At 40.6% G+C, this 27795-nt stretch overlaps 1 protein-coding gene across 1 annotated transcript in view; it reads right to left on the bottom strand.

Moving 5' to 3' along the window:
• Positions 1-11764: 11764 nt before the first annotated feature.
• Positions 11765-27795, bottom strand: part of LOC121650646 (potassium voltage-gated channel subfamily H member 7-like) — a 65183-nt gene continuing 49152 nt past the window's right edge. The window contains exons 10-16 of the mRNA XM_042002235.1: positions 24327-24579; positions 22256-22461; positions 22041-22128; positions 21715-21876; positions 19160-19316; positions 13288-13468; positions 11765-13160 (exon numbers count right to left, since the gene is read on the bottom strand). Coding sequence (XP_041858169.1) covers positions 12879-13160; positions 13288-13468; positions 19160-19316; positions 21715-21876; positions 22041-22128; positions 22256-22461; positions 24327-24579 — 1329 coding nt within the window. The 3' untranslated portion in view covers positions 11765-12878. The remainder of the gene's footprint in view (positions 13161-13287; positions 13469-19159; positions 19317-21714; positions 21877-22040; positions 22129-22255; positions 22462-24326; positions 24580-27795) is intronic.

The raw sequence follows: 27795 nt of genomic DNA, 5'->3' as shown, positions 1-27795 counted from the left end.
GGAGTGTCGATGTTTTAATCAAACTCCACCCATTCCTTGTAATATAGGGTAGACCCAGAAGATGGCGCTTCTCTCACAGACTTCTCATCGCCCGTAGTCTGTCAGATTTTATCTGAATTTACACTGACCGGCAGAGGCGCCACTCAAAGCACCTCTGATGGCCAGTCACAATTCATAAAAATGCATAAAACTTAATACATAATCATCGTTTGACGTGGAATGTGAAATTGTAACATGCTTGTGCGCTGCCAATTGTTTTATTCAGAAATGAATGCTAGTAGGTTAATAAAACCTTTCAAATACTGGATCACAGCCCCTAGCTCTATTCTCAATAGGATGTATTTATCATACTGATTAATCTTTTAATATTAGCATTATTAACATAGACAAATCAGATTTGGATCAAGCAACACAGAATCTGTTTGAGGTAGCTAGGAAGGGTTATTTTATTCTCATATTATTTATTTCACCTCCATAAGAAGACAGGGCGACAGATAAAAGCCCCACGCAGGATCGGAGATAATTTCTTCCACTTCAATGTGTCTAATCGCGGGGGGACATCCAACACTCGCTGTGCTGCGACTTCCTGCTCGCCGGGAATCCCGATTACGTCACCCCTCCAGGTGGGCTATTCCCCGACACGCTCTGATTACCATTCCAAAAGGTACTGTATGCAGCCCCCAACTTGAACATGCGCCTTCTTCAACATTCGCACTTGCTCCAGAAAATTACCATCTCTTAGGCTCCTCCACCACCACTTTGACTGTGGATTGATACGTAAATGAGCCGCAATGAGGCAGCTGAACAAGTGACCCAGTTTTGTGATTGTTGCACATTGGGTAAGAGTGGTCAAACGAGTCCAGTTTGTGTTGTCATGCTACCAGAAATTCAGTAGGCTAGTCGGTCCTAATGCAGTGAATTTCCATGTTAATGTTGCCAAATTCAATAGCATAGCAAGAGATGAAAAAAGAAACAACGATATTTCTTCAACATGTTAACCAAAATATTTACCTCTTAAAGCATAAACCAAGTATTTACAACAAGCAGTGTGCTTTTTAACGTTAACGTGTGCCATAGCCTACTGCACCGCTGTTCCTCCTTTCGAGTCTTCTTTTTTATTATATTGTTGTTTTATCATCTGAATATACTACAACAACACAGAGAAAATATATGAAAGTTTATTTTACGCTGGTATTTGCGCAGCAGAGTTTTCTGCCACCGGATTTGTAGTCCAGGAACGGAGAACACAGCTGCTGCCAGGAAAGGTGGATTACATTTTGTTAAAGCACAGCAATCTCCGAGTAGCCTATTATAAATACCCTCTCAGTGGCAAAATAAAACACACTGGTCTGGTTTAGTCTTCACTCTGAAATGGTTCAGTCAGAGGAATATAAAGCTGTTTTAAAAATGTTGAGCAAGCTTAAAATAAACATTCATAGGCTATCTATGTGTTTTAGATTAACACAATGATAAAACAACAATAGTGTAGAATTAGTACAAACAATGTTTATGTTCTTATATTGCTTAGTATTTGGGTTGTCAGTTATATTTCATAGTACAGAAAGACCGTTTGTGTTTTAGTAGTACAGCTTTACCTGTAAGCGGAACTTTGTAGGAGTTGTTTAGTGTTCCGGGGGGAATTGTTTGTGTGTGATCGCTCGCTGGCCCTGGTGTGGACGTAAAACGTTCGTCTGCACTGGTGCTAGAGCGTTCAACAGTCTGTGATTGTCCCGCAGATTGTAAAGTGTTGTCATCTCCAGTACAAGGAAGCTAAACGTTATATTCCTGGTCCGGAGTGTCTTTCATCTACACACAGCATCCAAAATATATCCTGTTAGCAAAAGCTAACAATTGGTGTCAGAAGTGGCTTCACAGTCAGGATTCAAGACGGAAAAGAACAGCCTCTTCACGTCGGACTAATCACTGGAGCAAATCCAAGGTAGTGAATCGCAATCAAACTGCAGTTAAGAAGAAAAAAATAAATAATCAAAAAGGTGCAGCCTTAGTCCTGTGGGCTACCCTCAGCGGCTAGCAACAAGTGCAAGCTACAGGACGGATGAACAGCTACACGCTGTGCAAGTGGCAAGCTGCCAAGCAAATCTACACTGCAAAAAGTGAGGAGCATGAGAAGATTTGACTGCACTGTAAAAGAAAGAAAAAAGGACTAACAAATAAACTTAATCAAAGACCATTTCAAGACAGTACATTTTGCCACAGCGGCTGGACAGTAAATAAAGTAAAAAAAAAAAAAAAAAAAAAAAGGAAAAATGGATGAGAATGAGGAATTACTGGGAGCTACAGCCGCATCCTTAGATCCAGGGCCTCCACCTTGGCTGCAGATGTTATTGGACCATCAGACCCAGCAGTTTAAACAGCTGCTGACACCAGTTCTCCAACATGTAACAACAGAGCAAGTAGGAGCAAATAAAGCCACATCCGCTCACCCAAGCAGCCAAGCCCCAGATGCTGCTGTTCTCCCCCACCCAACTCCTCAAGAACTGACAGAACAAACGAGCAACAGGTCAGATCCACCATTTGCAGCAGAATTAGAAGTAATTCGACAGAGGTCACGTAATTCAGGTCCTTATGCTTCAGCTACACACAACCCAGCTGTACGTCGCAGAGATGAACAAGTGCCCCAGCGCTCTGTCCCAGCCCGCACAGTTTCACATGACACTTATGACACTCATAACTACATTGGAAACCATCCTGACAGAGTGCAGCAACCTCCCTGCGAAGTCTCCAAAATCAAGCTTGCAACTTATGATGGCAAAGAGGACTGGGACTCATTTCTACTGCCCTTTGAGCGTCAGGCACGGAAGTGTGGTTGGACGGGGTTGCAGCGGGTGGATAAACTTCATGAGTGCCTACGGGGAGTTGCCATCCGTTATGTTTGCTCCCTACCCGAACACATTCGTGAAGACTACACTCTCCTTAAGGAGCAGCTCACTCAACGGTTTGGAGTAAAAGAACCACCCACAACTGTTCGCAGGAAACTGGGAGAGGTGCGCCAGGGGAAAGAGTCACCAGCAGAATTTGCAGAGGAAGTGCGACGACTAGTGAGTCTGGCATATCCTGGAACAGATTTGGCGCTACAGGATCAGCTTGCCACTGATGCCTTCTTAAAAGGACTAAAGAACCAAAAAGTAGCCTATGAGGTTATGAATCGAGACCCACAATCCCTGGCGGAGGCACAAAAGCTAGCAGAAGCTCATGAGCACAATTTCAAAGCAACTTTGGGCCGAGAGACTGAAACAAGAGCAGGAAGGGCAAGACGTATTTCCTGGGCAGATGAAGAAGAAAGCTTAACTGAGGACTTTTGTCCTGTTTCCCGACGCTTACAAGGCCCAAAGTATGTAACAGAGGAGCAGTTTAAAGTGCTCATCGACAGAGTGGAGCAGTTACATCTGAAGCTGGAACGTCTCCAGCCTGTGGTGAGGGACTGTGGAGGTGTGGCATCTGCATATGCTGGCAGAACGCAGGAACAAGAGCCTGATAGGAGATTGTCACTCCACCTACCTGCTCAAAATCCCAAAGTGCGACCACCTAGCCCAAGTCAGCTAGCCAAAATCACCTGTTTCCGCTGTGGAGAAGCAGGTCACATCGTCAGAGAGTGTTCAAGGTCGCCTAGTCCAACTCGCCAGAGGGCCATTCCCCGAACTACATCTGAAGCTGTCAAGAAGCCAGCAAACAAGGAGGAAAATCCTTTAAGCCCTCAGCTTGGACGCACTTCCAAAAGAGGTCCTAGTTTACAAATCGAAATGACAGTGAATGGCCTACCTGTTCAGGCAGTTGTTGACACTGGCGCAGAAGCCACAGTGATATCTGAAGAGGTTTACAACATGCTTCCAATGGAGGCACGGAAACCTCTTAATGAGACGTCTCTCCGTAATGCCGGAGTTGGGAGTACAATGTCTGCTTTGGGTGAACTGGAAGTGACACTGGAAATTGGGAGCCGCAAGTTCAAATGGAAAGTCTTTGTTGGTCAAATACATGACTCTCTCCTCCTTGGCCTCGATGCAATGCAAGCAGCTGAGATGACAGTTTTTGCTGGTCGCCAGGTGTTTGTAGGCAAAGAGCCAGTGCCCGCTCGTGTCGTTAAAGGAGGTGGTGAGGATTACTCTGTGGCACGTGTGCTTTTGGAAAGCAACATTACCCTGCCCCCTGAAAGTGAGTGTCTTGTGTGGGGTAGAGTTGATAAACCAAAACCCGGTCTCCCAGCTGTCCTGGAGCCATTAAACATAACTGAGGAGGTCTCATCAGGAAGTGTTGCCACCTACATGAACTCCAGAGTGCCAGTGAGGCTCTGTAATCTTTCAAGCACCAAAGCGTCCCTGCCCTGTGGGGTATGTGTTGGCATTTTGGTTGAGACTTTCCCAGATGATCTCTTTGTCATGTATTCCTCTGAAAACAACGAGCAAAAAAGCATGACAGATGAGGAAAGCAATAAAACAGCTGCTACAAAAATTGGGCGCGTGACAAGAAATGCAGTAGATTTACCAAACCACCTGCAAGCCCTGTACACATCAGCTAGCGAGGCTCTTAATGAAGATCAGCAAGCAGGACTGATCGAGTTGCTTATAAAGTACCAATCTCTTTTTGCAGCCAATGATACAGACCTGGGCCACCTCTCTGCTATTAGTCACAAGATTGACACTGGAGATGCTAGGCCAGTACGTCAGCCGGTCCGACGGACACCTCTTGGGTTTCAAGATGAGGATGAAAAGCACCTTAAAGAAATGCTGGAATCAGGAGTTGTTGTGCCGTCATCCTCTGAGTGGGCGTCACCGGTCGTTCTCGTTCGTAAAAAAGATGGTGGTGTGCGATGGTGCGTGGACTATCGGCGTCTGAATGCTATTACACTAAAGGATGCATATCCGCTGCCCAAAATAGATGAGTGTCTTGACGTCTTGGGGGAGTCCACTGTCTTCTCCACTTTGGATCTCCAGTGTGGATACTGGCAGATTGCTGTGGACCCTAAAGATCGCAGCAAAACAGCATTCATCACCCGCTATGGCCTCTATGAATACACCAGGATGCCATTTGGCCTCTGCAACGCACCTGGTACATTCCAGAGAGCCATGGAACTGGTCCTTCGAGGTTTTCAGTGGAAGACACTTCTCATCTACTTGGATGACATTATCATCCTGGGAAGAGGGGTCGAGCAGAATCTGCAGCACCTGGCTGAGGTTTTTGAACGTCTCCACAGTTATGGGCTGAAGCTGAAGCCAAAAAAATGTCAGCTGTTGAAAGACAAGGTCCTTTTTCTGGGACATGTGGTCAGTGGAGAGGGGATAAGCCCTAATCCAGAACTGATAAGAGATGTACAGGAGTGGCAGCCCCCCACAAATAAACAACAGCTGCAGGCTTTCCTGGGACTATGCAATTACTATCGCCGCTTTGTACCAGCCTTTGCTGAGCTTGCTGCTCCTCCTAACGGCCTCCTTAAGAAGACAGCAGAATTCTTTTGGGGCGAACCACAACAGGCAGCTTTTGTGAAACTCAAAGAGAGACTGGTTACTGCCCCTATTCTTGCTTACCCAGCAGCTGCAGGCAAATACATCCTGGACACTGATGCTTCCAGTCACAGCATTGGCGCAGTACTGTCACAAGTCCAATGGGGGGAGGAAAGAGTTATCTCTTTTGCTAGTAATCACCTCACTCCTGCACAGCAGAGATACTGTGTAACGAGACGAGAACTGCTGGCCATTGTCAGATACACAAGACAGTTTCGTCACTTTCTCCTTGGAAAAAAGTTCCTCCTCCGAACAGACCACTGCAGTCTTGCTTGGCTCTTCCGTTTCAAACATCCAGAGGGCCAGTTAGCTCGTTGGCTTGAAGAATTGAGCCAATATGACTTTGATATTGAGCATCGCTCAGGCCAAAGGCATTTAAATGCAGATGCACTGTCAAGGAGAGATGTTGAAGGCCTAGGACGCTGTGACTGCTACCAAGCAGGCAAGCAAGTAACAGATCTCCCATGCAAAGGGTGCTCACATTGTCAAAACCTGCATGAGCGATGGGCCCGATTCGAAGAAGATGTGGATGATGTTGTGCCACTGGTCATCAGACAGATCTCTGTGCAGGAGGTTGAAAACAATGGGGAGGGACAGCAGCAAATGGAAGTTGATCCTCCCAGTTGCAAAATAAACTGGTTGCAACCCCTGAGTCACCAACAGTTGGTGACAGCCCAAAAGGAGGACCCAGTACTCTCTATTTTACATGGCTGGAAAGAATCGGGAAATCTTCCAAGCAAAGAGCAAGTTGCAATCGAATGTCCAGCAGTGAGGAAGTACTGGCTCTGCTGGCCCCAAATAGAGCTTCATGAAGGGGTTCTATATTACCGCTGGGAGAGTGTTGACGGCTGCGGTCCTTCCTTGTTGTTGATGGTTCCTGCTTCGCTGCAGGAAGAGGTCATGCAAGCTTGTCATGACCCCCCACACTCTGGGCATTTTGGAGAAGCAAAGACCCTTCAACGTCTACGACAAGCTTATCACTGGTACAGCATGGGAAGTGATCTTCATAGGTACATTTTAAAATGTCCCCCATGCAAAGCCCGGAAATCAAGCAGTCCCATGCAAAGGGCCAAACTTCAAACTTACCAGGCTGGAGCACCAATGGACCGGTTGCACTTGGATGTATTGGGCCCTTTTCCCACCTCATCTACTGGAAACAAGTACATCTTGGTCATCATGGACCAGTTTACTAGGTGGGTGGAGGCATTTCCAGTCCAAGACCAAAGTGCAGAAACAACGGCCAAAACACTGGTCAACGACTTCATCTCACGTTTTGGAGCCCCCTTGGAGCTTCACACAGACCAAGGTCGTAACTTCGAAAGTGCACTGTTCAAAGAGGTCTGTCGGCTGTTTCAGATCTCCAAGACCCGCACTACACCATACCATCCTGCTTCAAATGGACAGGCGGAGCGATTTAATCGCACACTTCTTCAGATGATCCGCTGCTATGTCGACCAAGATCAGAAGAACTGGGATGAACATCTACCCCTACTAACAGCAGCGTATCGTAGTGCCCAAAATTCTAGTACTGGTTTCTCACCCAACATGTTAATGCTGGGAAGAGAGGCGCATCAGCCACAGGATATTTGGCTTGGAGTGGCAGAACAGAAACACAGTGGGAAAGAGCCTCCAGAGTATGTGCACAATCTTGAAGAGAACCTATGTAAGGTCCATGAGGTGGCTCGACAGCATCTCCGTACTGCTCTACTCAGGCAGAAGAAGACTCACGACTTAAGAGCTCAACAGCACAACTACAATGTAGGAGACCTTGTGTACATAAGAGACAACACAAAAAAGAAGGGGTTTAGTCCTAAGTTGCAAGCCCCCTGGAAAGGGCCATGTATAGTGAAGGCCCGTTGTGGACCTGTACTGTATGAGCTCTTGACTCAACGTGGAAAGAAAGTCATGCACCACGATCAGATAAAACCTTACACCAGTGATGTGATCCCCACATGGATAAGGCGACAAAGACATCTAGCTCTGCCAGAGAACCAGGATGCAGTCTTTGAGCCCGAGGAAACTATGGTTGTCCATAAGACATTGTCTGCTGACGATATCAGTGACAATGGATCAAAGTTACCAGGATTTGTGCAACGGGACAGAAAAAACAAACGTCAAGTTGCAGCACGTAGACGGAGACTCTCCACTCGGCATCAGCAGCAGATGGAACCACATACTTCATCTGATGAGGAGATGCGACGATCAACGGTGCGAAAAACTCTTCGAGGACGGAAGATACGAACCCCAGCTCGATATCAGGATGGTTGGACTGAATGACTCTTTAAAATAATTAGGACAACTAAATAGTAATGTCAAGTTGTAGGCAGTTAAGTTCAGGTAGTTCCTGTTAGGTTATTGTGGGTAAACTTTGACCCTTCATTTGGTATGACGCCGAAGAGACTCGGTGTGGTTTAAAAGGGGGGGTAGTGTAGAATTAGTACAAACAATGTTTATGTTCTTATATTGCTTAGTATTTGGGTTGTCAGTTATATTTCATAGTACAGAAAGACCGTTTGTGTTTTAGTAGTACAGCTTTACCTGTAAGCGGAACTTTGTAGGAGTTGTTTAGTGTTCCGGGGGGAATTGTTTGTGTGTGATCGCTCGCTGGCCCTGGTGTGGACGTAAAACGTTCGTCTGCACTGGTGCTAGAGCGTTCAACAGTCTGTGATTGTCCCGCAGATTGTAAAGTGTTGTCATCTCCAGTAAAAGGAAGCTAAACGTTATATTCCTGGTCCGGAGTGTCTTTCATCTACACACAGCATCCAAAATATATCCTGTTAGCAAAAGCTAACAATAGGCTATAATAATGGAAAAGAAGCGGTGCAGCATGGCAATGATGCGTTAATGGCTCGGGTCGCGGGTTAAACATCAGTCTGGTTCGGATTTAAATGGAATAAATACATTGGTGACGAGTCGGGTTCGGGAGTCATTCTAACGGGTTAGAGCAGGTATGCGTAGCAAAACGGAACCGTGCAGGACTCTGCTCTAAGCAGTTCGGACTTGGTTGACCTGGAACCATTTGACAATAAAATCTGGAGCCATCCTGCAACGCGCTCGCTTAGGCGTCCAGTTAAACCGTGTTTATTCAACCAGTCCCTACTTCATTGCATTCATTCTTTCCTCATAGCCTACGTGCACATTTTTTTCAAGATTGTTTATGTCAGTTTTGTTTTGGAAAATGAAAAAGGAGTCTTTGCGCAGAACTTATAACATTATTCTAATCTTGCCACTTGCCTATTTTATTATTGTGTATTTTTGTAATAACATGTAAATTCACTGCATAGGAACCAACTAGTCTACTGAATTTTGTGTGACAACACTAACAGAACTGTTTTGACAATGCAACAATTACAAAACTGCGGCTCATTTACTTATCAATCCATAGTCAAAGTGGTGGTGGAGGAGCCTTGGAGATGGTAATTTTATGGAGCAAGTGCGAATGTTGAGGAATTTAGCCTTTGTTCAAGTTGTGGGCTGCATATATGCAGCCCACAACTTGGTATACCTTTCAGAATGATAATAAACAGAACAAGACACACCAAACCAGGAGCTAAGACCACGAAGTTCAGCATCATGCTCATCTATCTTTGGCGTTTTTACACCAACATTTTTATACACTGGATAATGATAATAATTATCGATTAAAGTCACGGATAAAACTGCTGTTGTTAAAACACACCCATCTCTTACAAAATCTAAAATGTAAAACAAAAAAAACAACAAACAAAAAATCTGGATCACTGTAGAAATATCTTTATTCATTGCTGATCATCTGGCCATGGAAGCGTTTTTATTTGGAATTGGGAACAAATATTTTCCACCCTGTTATATTCTGTTCCACTCTGTTATGTTCCATTCCACCCTGTTAGTAAGGTGTTTTTTAATTTTTTTTTTTTTTTACTAAAAACATTGAGGACTGTGAACCTTGTTGCACCATATTAGGAAGTGAGGAACATTAAATTGATTTTGCTTTTCTGTTCCCAGGTCAAAAGGAATGTAATTATCTCTCATTTGAAATACTTGATTATGCTTTCCTTCTTGCCTTTGTGGAAACAGAAACGTGATAATCTCTCACTTGAAAGCAAGCTGGGCGTACAATAGTGTGATGACGATGAAAACTCACATGACCAATGCTCAATAAAGGGTACATGAAAATGTGAGAAATGGTCAAAAGCACAAATACCGTTTGTGGTGAGTGAAACTATACAGCACAGTCCCTAGCTCTTTTCAAGCACACTCCTCCCCCCAAGGAGTATGCTTGAACAGCTAACGGCAGGTAATGGCTGTGTTTACAAATGTAAAGGTGCTAATTGTTGGCCATTGAATTGTTAATTTCAAACCGGGCAGCCTTTTGGTTGTACTCTGGGCATGGTAGAGGGATAAGAAATCTCTGGGTTTTCTAGTGTTAAACACTGGAAGCGCCGCCAGCGGTCTTTTGATGACCGCCAGTCATGCTATCATGCTTATAGTGTATTAAAAACTAAACGGCTGAACCTGGTATTTTAGGACTTTTATTATATAGTTGTTGTCTATAGTTTTACCTGCTTACTTGTTTGGAAAAGTAAACACATCAATATTTACGAGCAGTTTAGCACGTCTAAACTTCCACAGAGCCGCTCAGGGAGACTCTTTCTCAGCCAAACTGTCGTATATCACGGCTATGGAGTTGTAATAAATGGCCGCCCTACTCTGCTTCTGATTGGCTGTAAGATCACAAACCCTGTGTGCTGATAGGCTGCTGGTTCCTGTCATTCCTACCAGCCTTTGCGCATGTGCCTGCTTCAGACAGCGGGCAGGCAGCTGTCCCACCGCTGAGACAAAGTTGTATGACGTTTTATCACGTTTTATCACTAGATCGCTATGAATAAAATCCAGGGACACTTCATTTCACAGTATAAACCATTTATTTACTTATCTACTTAGGATAATAGCACTTTGAGGCCTAATTCAGAATATAGGTTGGGCTGGGTCCGGACTTTTGTGATCCCTGCTTTACACATTATCAGTATTATGTTATTTTTACCTGCCGATATTACGTTATGATTTTGTCAATATTCAGTTATGCAGCAGCTGTATCAACCCCCACTGTGAATAACTTACGTTGCAGTCAAATGACCGCTGGCGGCGCTCCTCGGGATGTTTAGAAAGCTCGCTGCTAGTGACATTCACCACTTACCCGACTTGAGGAGGTTGTGCTTTGCCTCATAACACCATTAGCTACACATGTCGGCTTTTTTGATACATTTATTTGACGCCATTTTCAAATCAAATCATTTTTTAAATGTTGGCAAAAATGCAACAAATGAGCGACACAGCTCATTATAAACTGTTTAGAGAGCAGCAAGATCAAATCACTGCTCCTCCCCGTGGACAAAAGAGGGATTGCAGCTGTTTTTTTACTTGGGCTGCTTAGGGGCAGAGCCTCGCTGATGACGTCATTGCGGGGGATTACATTACCCCCACAGACCTGTGAAGGATCGGCCAAGGATCAGTCAAGGACCAGTCAAGGACCAGTCAAGAACCAGTCAAGGACCCATCATGGAAACAGGGGAACTTTTAAACCGCTACTACTGTATGTGTATGTTACCCACGCAGGCTTTAGAATTTTAACAGAGTTCATCAGTGATCCATGTTGACAAAATCATGCAAGCTCTTCTGCCACCAGGAGAGAAAATTCACACCAGGCCTTTCTACAGCCTTGTCAGTGTTTGTCAGGTGTTATGCAACATTTTGAGGAACTGGATGAAGAATAGCTGTGTCATCGTTTCCTTGATTTAACAAAGTCACCTCCTCATACTTCAGGTACTTCTGTATGATGCCACTGAGGACACAAAGCAGTGCAGGGCCCTAGTTTTGGCTCACATCTTTCTTGTAAAATCTCAGATGGTACAGGTCAACAGCCTGAACAAACTTCTGTTCGCACCAGTTGCTGTCCAGCTGCACCTTAAAAACAGTGACAGGGTGTGAGCATCCTACACTTAAAATTTCGAGTCAAAGCTTCCATTTCACCTTCCTTGTTGCTCTGGAGTATAGCAAACTGACCGATCAACTGTGTTGCACTTTGGCAGTGAGTAATGCAGTAGCCGCTCCTTATTGACACTCAGCAGCAGGAGGGATAACCTTTCTGTCGTTTTTATACTACAGGCACAAATTGATGGTGGTGTATGGGTAAAATATGTCTGCAGTCATGTGGTACCCCCCTTTTATTACATTTTGTACACAAACATCATATGGGGTAAAAAAATTGGACTAAGCAGTATGAATAAAAATGTTTATATAGTGGTGGTTTGATGGTCAACACCCGTTCCCTTGTTCATCAGCAGACTTTTGTATTTCCTTTGGGTCTGACTCTGTACTTAAATGAGGTTATGTGACTACTCGTGTGGTGCTGCCACTACACTTACTTTCCCCATCTACTAGACCTGAAAGGATTGATTTTTTCAGTCTACTTTGACTGTAAGATCTTGTATTTTGGGTAACATGGTGGACACTTGCCAAATACCCCCTTTCTACCATATCCCTTAACTAGGGAGTCATTTTTGGGATCTCCTGGCTTGTCCAGCCACATTACATCTGTTGTGTAGACTATTGTGTTGTGGTGTTCAGGGCCTGGTAGTTGGAGAGTCAAGTGACACACACACACACACAAATATAAGAAAAGAAAAAATTTGCTGTGATGCACTGATGTCTGAAGTGTTGTTCAATAAGACCTGTTCTAAGTGAGGTAGGTCAGTCAGCTCTTTCTGTTTAGGAAGGGAAGGTTGAGACATGTCTGATTGTCAAGGTAACGTCTTCTTTCCTGGGTTGGTGACTGAAGTTGTCAATGGAGACATATGGATGCACTGGTGGGAGGATCACATTTCATGACAGGTTATGTGGGCAGGTTCTTCTGGCTGACTCTAATCTATTCCAGTGTGATCGACTGAGTGGGAACATAAAAAGCTGAAGTACAAGTGGCCGATGGTGAAGCATAAAGCTGCTCTGTTGTTGTGGTGTTAATTCTGTTAGAACCAAAACCAGCCCTCAAACCAGCATCCTTTGCTTACAAACTGTACACATGCTGGCTAAGGGAGAGCTGTCCTCATTCAGCAATGATCTTCACTGAGTTGAATAGGTTTAGAGTGATTTAGCTGGGTATCTGCATGTAAATCCATAGGCTGAAAATGACTGATAATATTAATAAATTTAATCTGTTTCTTATTTGCACAAAGCACAATTAATGAAAATCTCAATTCTATTAAAAAGCCACTGTAAATTAACTATACAGATGGCTGCACCAGCATGCTGATAAAAACAAGAAAGTGCTACTTTGTAATTACAGCATTATAACCCTGATATTTGATTACATTGCTGTTGAGAGGTTTACAGCCTTGGAAACTCTGGGTCTGAGACAGGTCTGTGGTGTCCAGTGGTGTTGTGGTTGGGCTCAGAAAGTGACGTAGAAGCAGAAGAGATTTCAGGTTGAAGCGGGATCAGTGATGCCTGCTGATGTGTTGTAATCTGTTGTCGATGTTGCTGCGGCTCCGTGTGTCTCTGTTCAAAAAATCTTGTAAGGCTGTCTTCCATGGGAGCATTCACAATTGCCAAGCTAGACACAGAGTCTTTGGATTCCTGAATGCTGCTTTCCAATTTCCGCCTGGGTTCCTGAGAAGTAAAATGTTACAATAAATATAAACTACTACATGTAAAATTAAGTCTAACAGTTAAAAAAGGTGTCACAATGCCACACAATCATTTGTACACATTACATATGTAGAAATGTTGTTCGTACTTGAGTTCCTGTGTGGCGTAAAAAATGGCTTGCAGTCAGAGCAACTGGCTGAACCTTCACAGCAGGCCTGTGATAGTCTGGACTGGCAGTCACAGTGCTGTAGGCAGGGGGTCCTGGAGTTGGCTGTCTCTGCAGCATCCGCAGGATGGTCTGAATATCTGATGTCAACTGCGACTCCAGCCTCAAAAGGATCAAAACACTAAGTTAAAAAGACAGTCAGGCAGTGTTTAATCCCAGACAGGAGGAGATGAATGCTTAATTCTGATGAGCACAACCCTGGCTGAGTCTGATAATGGCTGAAAAAATAATCGGCTGTACTTCACGGAGCAGTAGGTGGAGCTTCTGCTCCTTAGTGGAGCACAAATGAAGAGACAGCGAGGGTGTGGAAACACATTCTGCAAGAGCAATAGACAGAAGACACTGCTCTAACCAGCAGTGATAATTAGGTCTGTGTGGGAGGTGTGAGCTCAGCATTTACTGTGGAAATTACTTTTCATACTTGTTTAATCAATCTAATTATAACCAGATATCACCCAAAGTCTGTATTTAGGGTGTCAGGCAAAATTTGTTAATGGAAAAAAAAACAAAAAACAAAATACAAACTATTAATCTTTTGACTAATGTACCTTCACCAAAGCAGTCATATTTTTACTTTAAGTGTAAAACAAACAAACAAATAAAAAAGACAAAAGCAAAAACAAAACAAAAACCACCAAAACAACAACAGAAAGGTCAAGTATAGCGCAGTGGAAAAAAATATTTTGTCTTACTTGTGCTTAATAAAATGACCTATCCTAATTTTTAGGCCCTCTGATGCTCTTTTATTCTATGTCTGAATTCCAGTGAGAATAAAAAGTTTGTATGTAAAACAATGCTTTAAACATATTTTTTCCATTGGTGCCAATTTTCAAAGAAGCATTTTAGTACTTAGTTTTTGTTCCATCTCATTCTCTTTGATATGCTGTGGTTACACAGAGGTACTGTATATCCTTTGTCCAGTAGATCCAGCCTCCCACTCAGAGTCCCACAACAGCTTCTGCCAGCTAGTTCCCTTCATCCACCTACTTGTGAACATTCGGTGTCGCTTTTGTGTACTTTTAACTGCGTGGGAGGTGAGAACTTTAAGAAATGAAACACCATTAAGAGAAAATATGCATAACAAGTGACTGAAAACCTGAAGATAAATATGTAAAATTAATCATAAATTTAACAGGAGACTTTTCCTCTGCTTTTTGTTCCTCCTCCCTGTACTAGATTCAAGTATGTATCATTGTTACTGTTTGAGTAAACGCTTTGTTTTTACTGTTTGGTTGACAATATTTTTTTTTCATTTTTGTTCTGAATTTCTTGAAAATATATTTTTGAAATTTGATCAAATGCAAAGCAGCTGGATCAGTTCTATCAAAGTGGATTCAGGGTCATGTAGTGGCTCAGTTATCTTTTTATGTGTCTTTATATACTGCCTTGCTAAGAAAAAAAGGTTGCCACCTGGATTTAACTAAGCCAATAGGTCGGAGCCTCTTATTGGATAATTACTGCATAGGTGATTATCTTTCAGCTGGCAACAAGGTATTTAACCCCAACTGATGAAATGTGTAGCTTCTCATTTCTTCAGCAACTATTTAGAAAGACACATCCTGTGGTCATGGAGAAGATGTTAGTATGTTTGATAAGAATCACATCATAATTGCAAGGATAGTGGGAAAACAACAGTAGAATTCAAGGCTATGTTTAATCGTGAAAGTAAGAGCATTTCCACATGCACAATGTGAAGGTAACTAAAGAGCTGTGTAGCCATAAGAAACCATTAATCAATGAGGCTAACTGGAGGATAAGGTTTCAGTTTGCTAGGGAACATAAAGATTGGACTCTGGAACAATGGAGGAAGGTCATGTGGTCTGATGAGCCCAGATCCACCCTGATCCAGTGATTGGAGAATCAGAGTAAGAAAAGAGGCAGACGAAGTGATACAGCCATCTTGCCTAGTGCCTACATTACAAGTCAGTGGGGGCAGTCTACAATCTGGGGTTGCTGCAGTTGGTCAGGTCTATGTTCAGCAAAATTATGTGTTCAAAGAATGAGGTCAGCAGATACCTGAATATACTGAATGACCAAGGGCCTTATTTATAAAACTGCGTAGCAAAGCAAACTACAGGTGGCGTCTGCTGCGCAAAAAGGAAGTGCTGTGCACTTCTACTTTCAGATTTATCAAAGCATGCCTACGCACGTCCTACACCTGTTTCCGTCTATAAATCAGAATCAACTCTAAAGAGGGTGCGCGTGAGGGAACATCTTCCCACGCCCACATGGTGGCTATAAATGGTCAGGTGGACGCCTATAATACATATTCATCACATTATTTGCATGATGGCTTAGAAGAGAAAAAGAGTTAAGAAGTAGAATTTTTTCAGGGTGTGAGACTGAGATCCTGATGGACAACGCTGACAAATGTAAAAATGTTTAGTTGGTGCGCACGGCGTGGGCATCATTTGTGTCAGAAAGGCAGAATAGTGATAGCAGGAGGCTGATCCTGTCATCATAGTGTCAGAAGGCAAGACATGCCTGAGGTGTCGCAACATACGGCTGGACGGTAAAGCATCTGTCTGCCATGCGGGAGACTGAAGTTCGATTCCTCGAGTGGTGAATCGATTTGGAGAGAAGTATCTGCCAAATGACAGTAAGGATGTTGGTAATTTGTTTTAATGTATAAAATAAATGTGTACAGATATATCTGAGATTGGTAGCAGTTTATTTAGTGTTAAATAATATTTCTTTCTAGTTGCTGGGTGCTCCAGCTGATTGGTCAGTGCAGAGGGACACAATCACCGCTATTAACCACGTGGACAAGGAGTTGCGCGAAATAAAGACCGTCTTGACAGAAATTGGGACAACAATTAAAAAAAAAGTTGCTCTGGAGGTAGGAACATTTTCCTGTCAAGTTTGGTTTTTATAAATCCCAAAAGTTGACTATATTTGGCATACGCCGGTTTTTGTACCTAGGCCAGCTTTATAAATGAGGACCCAGGTTATTCCAGCAATGGATTTATTCTTCCCTGATGGCAAGGGCATATTCCAAGGTGATAATGCCAGGATTCATCGGACTCAGATTGTGAAAAGGATAATTCAGGGAGCATGAGACATCATTTTCACACATGGATTGGGCACCACAGAGTCCAGACCTGAACCCATTGAGAATCTTTGGGACTTCGCTGGACAAGGCTTTGCGTAGTGGCCAGACTCTCACATCATCAACACAAGAGCTTAGTGAAAAATGAATGCAACACCGGATGTAAAAAATCATGCGACATTGCAGAAGCTTATTGAAACAATGCCACAGCAAATGTGTGCCATTATCAAAGCTAAAGGTGGTCCAACGAAATATTAGTGTGACCTTTTTGTTTTGTGGTGACTTTTAATTTTTTTGGTCAGGCAGTATATAAAAACAACATGAATATTTATGATTACAGGTGAATCATAAGTTTTATATATACTTAATGCGTTTAGATGTATTCTCAAAGTTGTCAAAATCTGATGAGTTTACTGTGTATATATATATATATATATATATATACTAAAAAACGTTTAACTTCAAATGCTAAAGTTTAGCTCCTACAACTGGTTGAGTGGATTTGCATTTAATTGGAATCATAGAGTCTAGAAACATCACTGTATATTCATAATAACTGACAAATTTAAGTAGGTCTATATTGTTACTACAAATCTAAATTTCTTGACATCCTGTCTTCTGAATAAATAAGTGAATGAATACATAAATTAATCTTAAAAAAAATCCAATATGCTCTACAGAGCTGATTTATTTTCAGCACATCCACTGACTGGTGACTCATACAAGCTTCCTTGCAACCTACAACTGATTGATAGGTTCAGCCTCCTATTTTTTAAGAATGTTGAAAGTCATTTAAAATCTACCAGCCCACAGCTTTAAAATAACATCAACCAAAGGTGCCACAGGTACAAGATATAACAAGTTTCAGACAAGTCAGGTGAGTTTCATCTGAGAATGTGTAACAACGACATTGGTCCGCGGTAACATGATGGCAGACAGGCAGACACCAATAATATATTTCTACATTTTTAATCCTAACAATATGATTTAAATACCTAAACCTAACTAATGAAGTTTAACATCAAACTTGAAAAGCGTCAGACGACCAGATAACACCCTATCGATCGGACTGAAACTCCAGCTGAGTGAAATTCCATGAATGCTACTAACCTTCCAGTCCAACCTCCAACTAGTGTTTTCGGAAATCTTTAGAGTGGTAAACATTCATTTTGTGTCAGTTTCATATAATGGAAAAAGTGGCCATGCCACAATTTTTTAACTTTTGGAATTTGTAATTGGAAGTTATAAAGAGAGCCTGCAATACAAATTAAAGGCTGAATAAAAATAATTTTAAATGTTCTCATTTGCTGCGAGGGATAAAAGAAAGCTTCCCTATAAACAATCTGTCTCCTACATCAACAATGTCTTTGTCAAGTTTTTCTCCTTCAAAATAAGAGTTCCATGCAGGAATAACTTGGGTGCACTGTGTAGCTCTTTCTATCTTCCTGGTTCCTTATCCAATCATATGCGACTCCCCACGGTTGCCTAACAACAACAAGGCAGCGTTTGGTATTTTATGTCGGCAACAGCGTGCAGGTATGGAAGCCAGTAAAAGAAGCGGACCAGAAATAGTTTCAGAAAAACCTAAAAAGCCTCGATGTCAATGCTACTTATTTTGCCTTTAAGTGTTTTTATATGTTAAACAAGTAGTCTGGAATTAAATCTGTTGTCTAGCTCTAAATAAAGTGTTTTTTTTTACCAAATGTTTGATTAAAATTCACCAACATATTTGACAGTAAAAGTGAAACTGGAATGATTAACACATTTCCTTTATTTTTCAAGTTCAAATGGACAAAATTCCCTAGTTTTATGCAGATGACACCACTTCCTCAGATCAGCAGTTTAGAAGAAAAATTTAGAAGCCAGGGAGTAATTATAATTATTTTTAAGTTATGAAGGTGTTCCTAGAAGGTACATGTTAACATTTAGCATGTTTCCACTAAGACTTTAAATATTATTCCATACCATCCGGCAGTATTATCTTCACACACTATATCTGCCTAATAATAACTCCCCAATAACTGAAAACACTACAGATATAAAAGTGTAAATTACTGGTTAATTAAAGTTAATTAAAGAAATCTTCCTGTTGGCTCTTGCTACTGAAGTTTACATAATTCTAGGTGCATGTACTAGTGTACAACCAAGCCTACACAGGTAAAGACAACAGTGGCACCATCCACTTCTGTAAAAGAATTACCACACAGTATGATTTCAGTCCTATGACTATTTTCTTTAGAACAAGAGGAGTTTTAATAATCATGTCAAGGTTTTTGCTAGGATATGACCTTATCAGCAGTAAGCTACTGCCTAACAGTGAAAAAAAAGATGTAGTTAAATAATTCTAGTGTATTATACTGAAAAAAAAACATAGTATTTCTTCACTAAATATCTTTTTTATGTGATTGGGTATTTGCTATTATGAATTTAAAAAGCAATGTGAATTTTAGTCATCTCTTTGAGATAGACTTATAATACAAGTTTAATTATATGAGATAATAAGATAGATAATTATATGTATTATATTATTTATATACTTTCTAAATTAAGTATGGCAAACTGCTATATTAAGTCACTGACTGTTAATATCACATGAGCAATGTCATTAGGATCATAAAAAATATCTTACATGGAAACAAAGTCTCACTGGTACATAAACTGGTAAAGTTCAGATTCAGGAGTAAATCAAACTTCTGGATGGTAAAATTCAGACCAGCCTTCTCTTTGCTGACTAAAAATATCTACCTGTTTAAGTGCTCTTGCAGCTGACCTAAGCGTTGTTCCACCTCTCCATATGTGATTTCGCTGGCAGAATTATCGTCCTCTCTCAGGTCCTGGAACTGTGCTGACTCATCCGGGTAGTCCGTAGGCTTATTACAGGCCCATTTATCACAACGCAGATCTGGGAAACCAAACCAACACACATGATTTACATTCTCACATGTGGGTCAGAGCAACGTCATCACTACACACAAAGAAAACTAAAATAGAATGTGATTAATCTCTGCCCGAAAGCTGTGTGTAGATTCCTTGTTGTAATTTATCAAGCTTTTGTAGAAGGAGAATTATTATGGTTGTCTTTTATGTTATCTCTGTTGGGCACATGCTGGTTTTCCTCCTGCTGTTCAGTGATACAGTACATGTTGTGCCCCTTTTGTGGTCTTAAGCAGAAGTGGTTAGTTCTCCAATTTAACTATCAGATTTGGTGGTCTGTGCAGGTGCCTTTGTACTGACATGATATATTAATGAGTCTGACAGATCTTTTTTCCTACATATCTGCATATGTCCAAAACCCTGTGATTTTCCAAGTCAGGTGTTTAAGTATGGCAAGTAGACGAGGTTTTGCATTTATGCCAGGCTAGACTGCACAGTGCTTTAAGAACTATTATTCCTTGAACAAACTAAAACTACAAATAAACATTGATTTTATGGTAAGACATATTGTTTACTTGTTGCATATTTGTCTTTAAAGGTGGCTCATTCATAAAAAGGTCAGACTCATAAAACCTTCATACCTTCTGCAGCACGTGCATGAATTGTAGTTAGGTTGGAAAAAGTAGTAAAATGTGAACCATTCAATAAAAACTATGAAGTTTGCAACATTTAACTGTTACTTCCTTTATTATTTGGGAGGTTAAAAAAAATTAAAGCCTGGCCTTATGTTTTGATCCCTGCTACTTGTTCAGATAAACATTACAGGTGAAGAAGTAGCCTTTAATTATTTAATTTACATTATTACACTGGCAGAACATGTAAATAGCAATTACTGAATCATCATGCATCATTTATGAAAGAAAAGTGCCAGCATGACGACATGAACTGTGGCAAACATGAAGGTCTAATGTGAAAAATAATATGACGCTGCTTGCTCATATGTAACATATTCAGTTCCACATTTGACAAACCCAGAGTCCGGACTTGGAGACTGGAAGAACGGGTTTGTCTGATGGAGTTACAAACATGCCTATAAAGTTGAGGACCTGTCACGCAAACACCTAAATGCTACACAAAAGGTACTGCACACACACCACTTTTCCTACTGAAATGGCTTTGGGGGTATTTCCGTTTTTAATCCAGAGCATAACTATTTGATTCGAAAGCAAAATTTCTTGTTTTCACTCTCACATATCATATTGCTCTCTCTCAAAATTCTGCTCTCACACTCAAGCTTTGTCTCTTTCCCTCTCACACAGACACATTCTCTGCTCTCAAAACTTCGGCTCTTGGATATTTTTTCCTCTCTTGGGTTGCTCAATGTACTGTCTGTCAAATGTCCTTCTGCCAGTAGAGTACTAGATAAATACTGACAGCAAATTGTCACAGCCTTCTTCAGGGTGCACTTTGTTTATATTATGCTTTTCTTTGGATATATACATTTTTTTTCATTGAAAGAAAAACACAGTGACTGGCTAACTCACAGTAAAAGTTCTCATTTAAAGTAACTGTACCTATACAAACATACAGTATGCTGAATATAAAGCAAAGGAAATCATAAATTGAGACATAGATATTCTGCTTTTATTGTACTATAGAATTAACCTAAGAGAAATTAGCATGAATAAGGAGCTGATCATCATTACTATAGATTTGTTAAATAAGTATCAGAATCACAGTGTACTACTCATAGTGTAGAGTAATTGAGATGCAGTACCATGATGATGTCAGCCTCTCTCTTGGGTTGCTCTCAAACCAAAGAATTACGCTCTTGAAAAAAGAAATACTCCCAAACAGCATGAATTCAAAGCTTCTTGTTGTGTGACTGTTTCTGTTTTGTTTATAATTTGATCACAATAAAAATTAATTAAAAAAATTATTCTTATTTACAAGTGATCTGATACAACTGAATACAGTTAACCATAACCTTCTGGACTCGTCACAGGATTTATATACACTAATGGTTTTCACTTAAATCTACAGACTACATTCTTGAATCAAGACATTCTCCTCCTTTTTAACCACCAACTACTATATGTATTGAAATGACATAAATGCCATAAACATAAAAACCCACGTTGTGCAAGATTGTTGATCAAAAAGCAGTTTCAAGCCATTTGTTCTGTTTTCTAAAATGTCCCCTCTGCCAGTCACAGGCATTATTATTTTAGGATTATTCTGTGTTTTAGTAACATCTAATACAAGTTAATCTGATGTTCAAGTGTCAAAAAACTTAAAAAAAGAATTTGGGGCTAAAAAAACAGAAGTACCAATGTTAATAAATCAAATTCAAAAGATGTCCTCAAAATACAAAACAGTTTTTTAATATAACATTTCAAGTTCATTAACAGAAAAAGGTTGTTCACCTTCAAGAGATGTTCTTCTGTTCAAGCTGTCTCTGACAATAAGATCAGAATCCAGGACTGGAACACAGAGTGAGGAGGAACCTAGGACTACTGAACTTCTCTTTAGGCACGAGTTAGACCCTTTCTCTTTTTGACTGTCTTTAACTGCTTCCTTGTCTTCCCCTGGAGAATAACAATGAGCAGGAGTCAGTGAAATAACACTATACCATAGTCCATAGAGAGTACATATTCTCTGCAAGCACCACTCAGCAAACAATAACAGAGAATGTGTTTGCAACCACAAAGCATGCTGGACAATGCTGCACTGTTAATTTGTCTCTACTGACCTTTGGTTAGATCTGGTGTGAAAGAGATTCTCCTTTTCATGCTTTTTTTGCCCTCACCATCTGAATCGCATCCTTGGGTATCAGGAGGCTGTGAAAGTTTTAAAAAATGGTTAATTGCTTTGTTAATAATTGCTAAATAATTTCAGGACCTTGAATGGAAAGGCCAGCACAAATTGAAAATATAGGTTTCATTAGACTATTTTAATAATATCTACCTTGACAGACTCATCTCTAAGGTTGAAAGTAAGCTCCAGGTTGTTGAAGAAAAAGTCAGCAAACTCTGGGTACATATCAAGCACCTCAAGCAGATCTTCTCTCTGAATGGTGCTCAAGTCACAGTAACTCAGAGCTCGCACGTCAGCATTGGACTTCCCTGGCTTGGCAAAAAGATGGATCATTTCTCCAAAGATGTCATTTTTTCCTGGTAGCAAAACAAACACAAAGTCAATAAGTTTAATCATGTCAACAAGTTAATTAGCAGGAGGAAAGAATGCTGACCTTGCCTGCTTTGACTTCTACAATTAACCACGTGTATTTATGGATAAGAATTTGTGTTACATTTTCCATGGGGATATCAATCTACTCCTCAGTCTTCACTAAAGGGCAACAGACGTGTTTGTCTTTGTGGATAATGAAAATCAAACAGCTTTCCCTCTCTGTGAAGATGTTCTCCTAAGGCTTGTGCATCAGCTGCCTTTCTATCTTTGATCCATTATTTATCCTGAGGAATAACCACTAACACAAAGCAACTTTGATGTGAGGCCAGAGGAGGGTTGATAGGAACTGACACACTTTACTTGTTGTGCACTTCAAAGGAAATGTTTGTGTTGATAATGGCTATCACATAACTAAGCCCTTTATTCAGCAAACTTACATCACGTTATAAAAAATATTTTAACATTAGCTTAGTCATCATGCTGAATAAAACAGTTTCCTCTACAAGGATGATTTTGATGAGGTCTTGTTTAAAGGTCATCATAAAAAAAAACTCTTTGTTGGTGTGTGGGGTTCACGTAATGTGAACAGTGTAAGCAGGGGTTCAGAAAAAAGGGATACGATCCGTTGGCTGCCAGTGAGGCTTTCACAGCATGCACAGGACACCTTCTACCTCAGAAAAAAGCTTTACACAGAGTAATGTATCCCTCCCCCGCATTTAGCTCTCACCACAAGGATTTAGATTATCGTTAGTGTAGCAGACTCATTCCTAACCTGTGGAACAATGCAACTTGCTTTGCATGTCAGCATTATCATATGTGGGAAAAGGATTCAGCAACATAAGCTGACCACTGCCACCATGTTAGACGTGGAAGGAACAGTTTGGAAGGAAACAGCAGAAGAAACATACAAACTGTGCAAACTAAAGCAAAATGTTGCTGATTGAGCATTATGTATGTTAGTATAAATGTGTGGGCCTGCGGGGATGGCAACTTTTCAGGCATGTTTGTTAAAACGCTGTTTTGTGTGATGCAGCAACTTTTGCTATGCTTGAACCTCATTCTGTCAGGTGCAGCTCTAGAGAGCATTCATCTCATAAATTATAGCAATTTTAACCCAGGCTCTGCCTGTAGCACCTGGTTACAGTTCAACAATGAAAAAAAGGGTAAATTTACATTATTCTTTCAGGATAAATGAACTGGAGCTTACCTCACATTACTTGTGAAATGGCACTATTTGAAATATCAGCAACAGACAACCACCTTTTAACGGCCTTTGCCACTTAACAGAAATATCTCAGAAAGACAGAGCACCTCAAACCTGTCACACAAACACCCTAATTCCCTCACAGACAATAGAGGATAGAAGTCAGTGTAAAAACAATTTGTATTTTCAAGCAAAATCACATATTAATTCTTCACAGTCTCTGGATCTATACAGAATTTACATGTGAGTATTGGCATGTCTTTCTGTAAGTGCTATACGTACATCTTCACTGAGCAAGCTTACTATTTGGTTGTGCAAACTCAAACTTTATATTAAAAAGAAAAAAAAATGTAAGGACACAACTGATTGCAATTTATCACTTATTCAAGAGGCAATTATTTATTCAGGAGGCAATGGAGGTCCTACATGCAACTGAGGTTGTCACTACATCCATGAATAATTGCAGACTGTGGAAAAGGATCGAAGAAATAAACAAACAAAAAATGTAGATGTTTGAAAGTTTACTCGAACTACAACAATTTCATCTTTCATAAGAGGCTTACATCATAGTCTTTTAATCTAAGGAATTGTACCTCTGGATGTTTCAACACATCTGTAACATAATCAACAGAAGATTATATTTACCCAAGATAGCTACCACAATGTCATCTTTAAGGATCTCAATGGAGCCACGGGACAGGAAGTAGAGAGCAGTAAGAACATCCCCACCGTGGACCAGGGTATCTCCAGGAGGTGCATGAGTGGTTTTGAAGCGCATAGCCAAAGCTCTCAAGCAGCCTTTAGTAGCTCCTTGGAAAGCATTGCAGTTGTGCAGAAGATTTCTGTTGAGGTGAAGGCAAATATCTGCCTGCAGACACTCAGGAAAACCTTTCAACACCTGTGATGCAGAGAAAATATGTGAGTAAAACTGTCATAATGTTGGTTTGATGCCCTCAAAGATAGTTAGTGATTACGTTACCCACTGGATGCTGTGTCCAGCTAAGTGTTAAATCAATACACTTTTAATAAAACAAGTTGTAATTAGGCTTAACAACAGCACAGTTATCTGGATACAGAATGAAATCAAGCAAACTGTTAATATATTGACCTATTTAACTCAGTCAAAAGAAATAGTTGTACGACAGCCTGTATGTGTAACATGGGGGATGATGAGAAACCAAGTGCAAAAAATGTTTCTGTTTCTTGATTCATTAAAAATACATTAGTTCTAAGGTAAAAAAAAAAAAAAAAATATGATAAATAATTTTGGAACGTACATCAAAATTTCATGAGGGGCAAAAACACAGGTACATACAAAATACAGAAAACACAACAACAGAAAAACATGATATTTTACAAAACACAACAAAATGCAAAGCAATCGTTCAGAAAATACATCAGCTGTTTTGTAGCTAATTTTTGCTCTTTGGGCTTTTGTGTTTTTGTTGTAATGTTTTCTTATATGTCTGTGTTTCCCTACATGGCGTTTTCTGATGTGGTTTGCTTTTGGTTTTGATGTTGCCCTGTTGATTTGCTACTTTATACCTTTATGTTTTTTCTTCTAGTTGTAAATGTATTTTTTGCTTTATTGTATTTTTGTTGTCATTTTCTTTCCAAGGTTCCTGATTTTTGCATATCAAGATCACAATGCATTAACAGTGTTATGAATGATCCGATGCATTTTTAAATGTAACTATGGTCAGTTTGCAATTATCTCCAGAAAGCTCCAGATCTCAATTATTTTTCACCTGTTATAAAGGTGGCTATGCCTAAAGCTTCCAGCAGGACATCACTTTGAGTAGTGATAGTGGGAAACATGAATCGTTACTAAATTTACATTTCAGGAGACAATTTGTTATTCTAAGCAGAAAGTGTCTCTTTAAAGATATTGCTAAATTGAAAGTTTTTATTGGGGTGTGGCAATATACAGCATTTTAGAGAGAGGATGAGTTCTATCAACACCCAAAAGGTGAACCAAAAGTAACTGTGACAAAATATAAATAAATCAAGATTTGTGCACATAGAAATGAAATTTTAGAAAGCAAAGATGTTGTTCAAAAGGGCCACGGCGAATGACTTCTTAAAGAAGAGGTAACAAAGGCCAAAAACCTGGAGCAGGCCAAGATATATAAACACTTCTTAGCAGATGATGAATTCAAGTTAGAGATTTGTGGCAATAGTAGAAGAGTATGTGTAAAAACACAAACAAGAGAGAGAATGATACAACCCTGGAACAAACCCACAGTGAAACAGTGGTGGGGATATTTAAATCTGAAACTGTTTTGCATACACAGCAGTTCAACACCTGCACAAAACTGACTTTACCCTGATCATTCTTCAGAGATGTGATCTTGTTTGCATGTTTGTGAGGGAAGGATTTGTAGTGCAGCAGGAGAATGAGCCCAGAGTTCTGTAAAGAAATATTGAGAAACTAAAGAAGACCATGTGCTGGTTGTCATAGACTTTATCAATACACTTGACCTCAACAACATTAATGTTTGATGGAAGGCCAAACATTCTGGAAATCATCAAATCCTTTCCTGTAGTTGGAACACTGTGTTCCATGGGAGTCTGCCCAACCTGTCTACATGTGTTTTATGGACCTGGAGAAGACATTTGACTGTTTCCCCCGGGGTTCCTGTGCAGGATTCTCCAGGAGCGTGGAGTACCGCTCCCCCTTAGTAGAAGCTGTTCAGTCCCTGTATGCCAGAGCTTGGTCCGCATTGCTGGCAGTAAGTCGGTATTGTTTCCAGTCAGGATTGGACTCTGCAAAGGCTGCCCTTTGTCACCAATTCTGTTCATAACTTTTATGGACAGAGTTTCTAGGTGCAGCTGAGGTGTTGAGGTGATCCAGTCTGGTAGCCTCAGGATTGGTCTCTGCTTTTTTGCAGATGATGTGGTTCTGTTGGCTTCATCAGGCCAAGATCTTCAACTTTCACTGAACCGATTCACAGTTGAGTGTAAAGCGGCTGGGATGACGATCAGCTCCTCCAAACCCGAGGCCATAGTCCTCAGCTGGAAAAGGGTGGAGTGTTCTCTTCAGGTCGCAAATGGGGTCCTGCCTCAAGTGGAGGAGTTCAAGTGATTTGGGTCTGTTTTCACAAGTGAGGGAAGAATGGGGAAGGAGATTGACAGACAGGAGTGCAGATGCTACGGTGGTCTGTTGTGGTGAAAAAGGAGCTGAGCCAAAAGCCAAAGCTCTCAATTTATTGGTTGATCTATGTATGTGAATACAAGCAGCCGAACTGAGAAATAAGGGCGGCTGAGCTCTCCCTTAGAGTTATGGTAAGAAGCATGGTCATCTGGGAGGGGCTCAGAGTAGAGCTGCTGCTCCTCCACATCGAGAGGAGCCAGATGAGGTGGTTCAGACATCTGGTTGGGATGCCTCCTGGATGCATCACTAGTGAGGTATTCCAGGCATATCCTAGTGGGAGGAGACCCAGGGAAGACCCAGGACATGTTGGAGGGACTTTGACTCTCAACTGGCCTCAGAATGACTAGCCACAATTAGAATGAGGATATTATTTGTTTTAAATGACTTCTTAGATTTGTTAGACTTTCCTGTAAACATAATATTTGACTTTAATCATTTTTTGCTTTATGTATAGGACATATTTTGGGGTTTTAACACTTCAATACTATAGAAATGGGAAAAATGTGATTTTACATGACAGCTGCACAGTGAGCATAAAGAAAATGTATAGAGACAAATTAATGGTAAAGTAATGATTAATTAACTATATAAACTTAGAATTTTGGCTTAACAACATACTCTGCTGTTTCTTGAACTGAATGAAAAACAAAAATCATACATTTTAAGAATTATTCTCTGCTTAATGACCTGTACTGTTGCCTTGTCTAAGTACATGGCTACATGGCAATATTTAGTTTATTTACCTAAAGATCAGTTTGTATAGCCCAATTTGTAAATGTTAATAATTTATTTACATTTTATCTATTTTATTTTATTTGATCTGCTCTGAAATATGCATTCTGTGATGTATGACATATTTACACAGAAATCATACAGGTGTGAAAAGGTTTACTGTGTTTTCTACAATGCACTCTGGATAATGCAGTTATCTAAAATAGAGCTGAAAGAGAAGCAATAAAA

The sequence above is a fragment of the Melanotaenia boesemani genome, chromosome 12, assembly GCF_017639745.1.
Source record: "Melanotaenia boesemani isolate fMelBoe1 chromosome 12, fMelBoe1.pri, whole genome shotgun sequence".
Taxonomy (NCBI): Eukaryota; Metazoa; Chordata; class Actinopteri; order Atheriniformes; family Melanotaeniidae; genus Melanotaenia; species Melanotaenia boesemani.
This window is presented reverse-complemented; position numbering and strand designations above follow the sequence as displayed.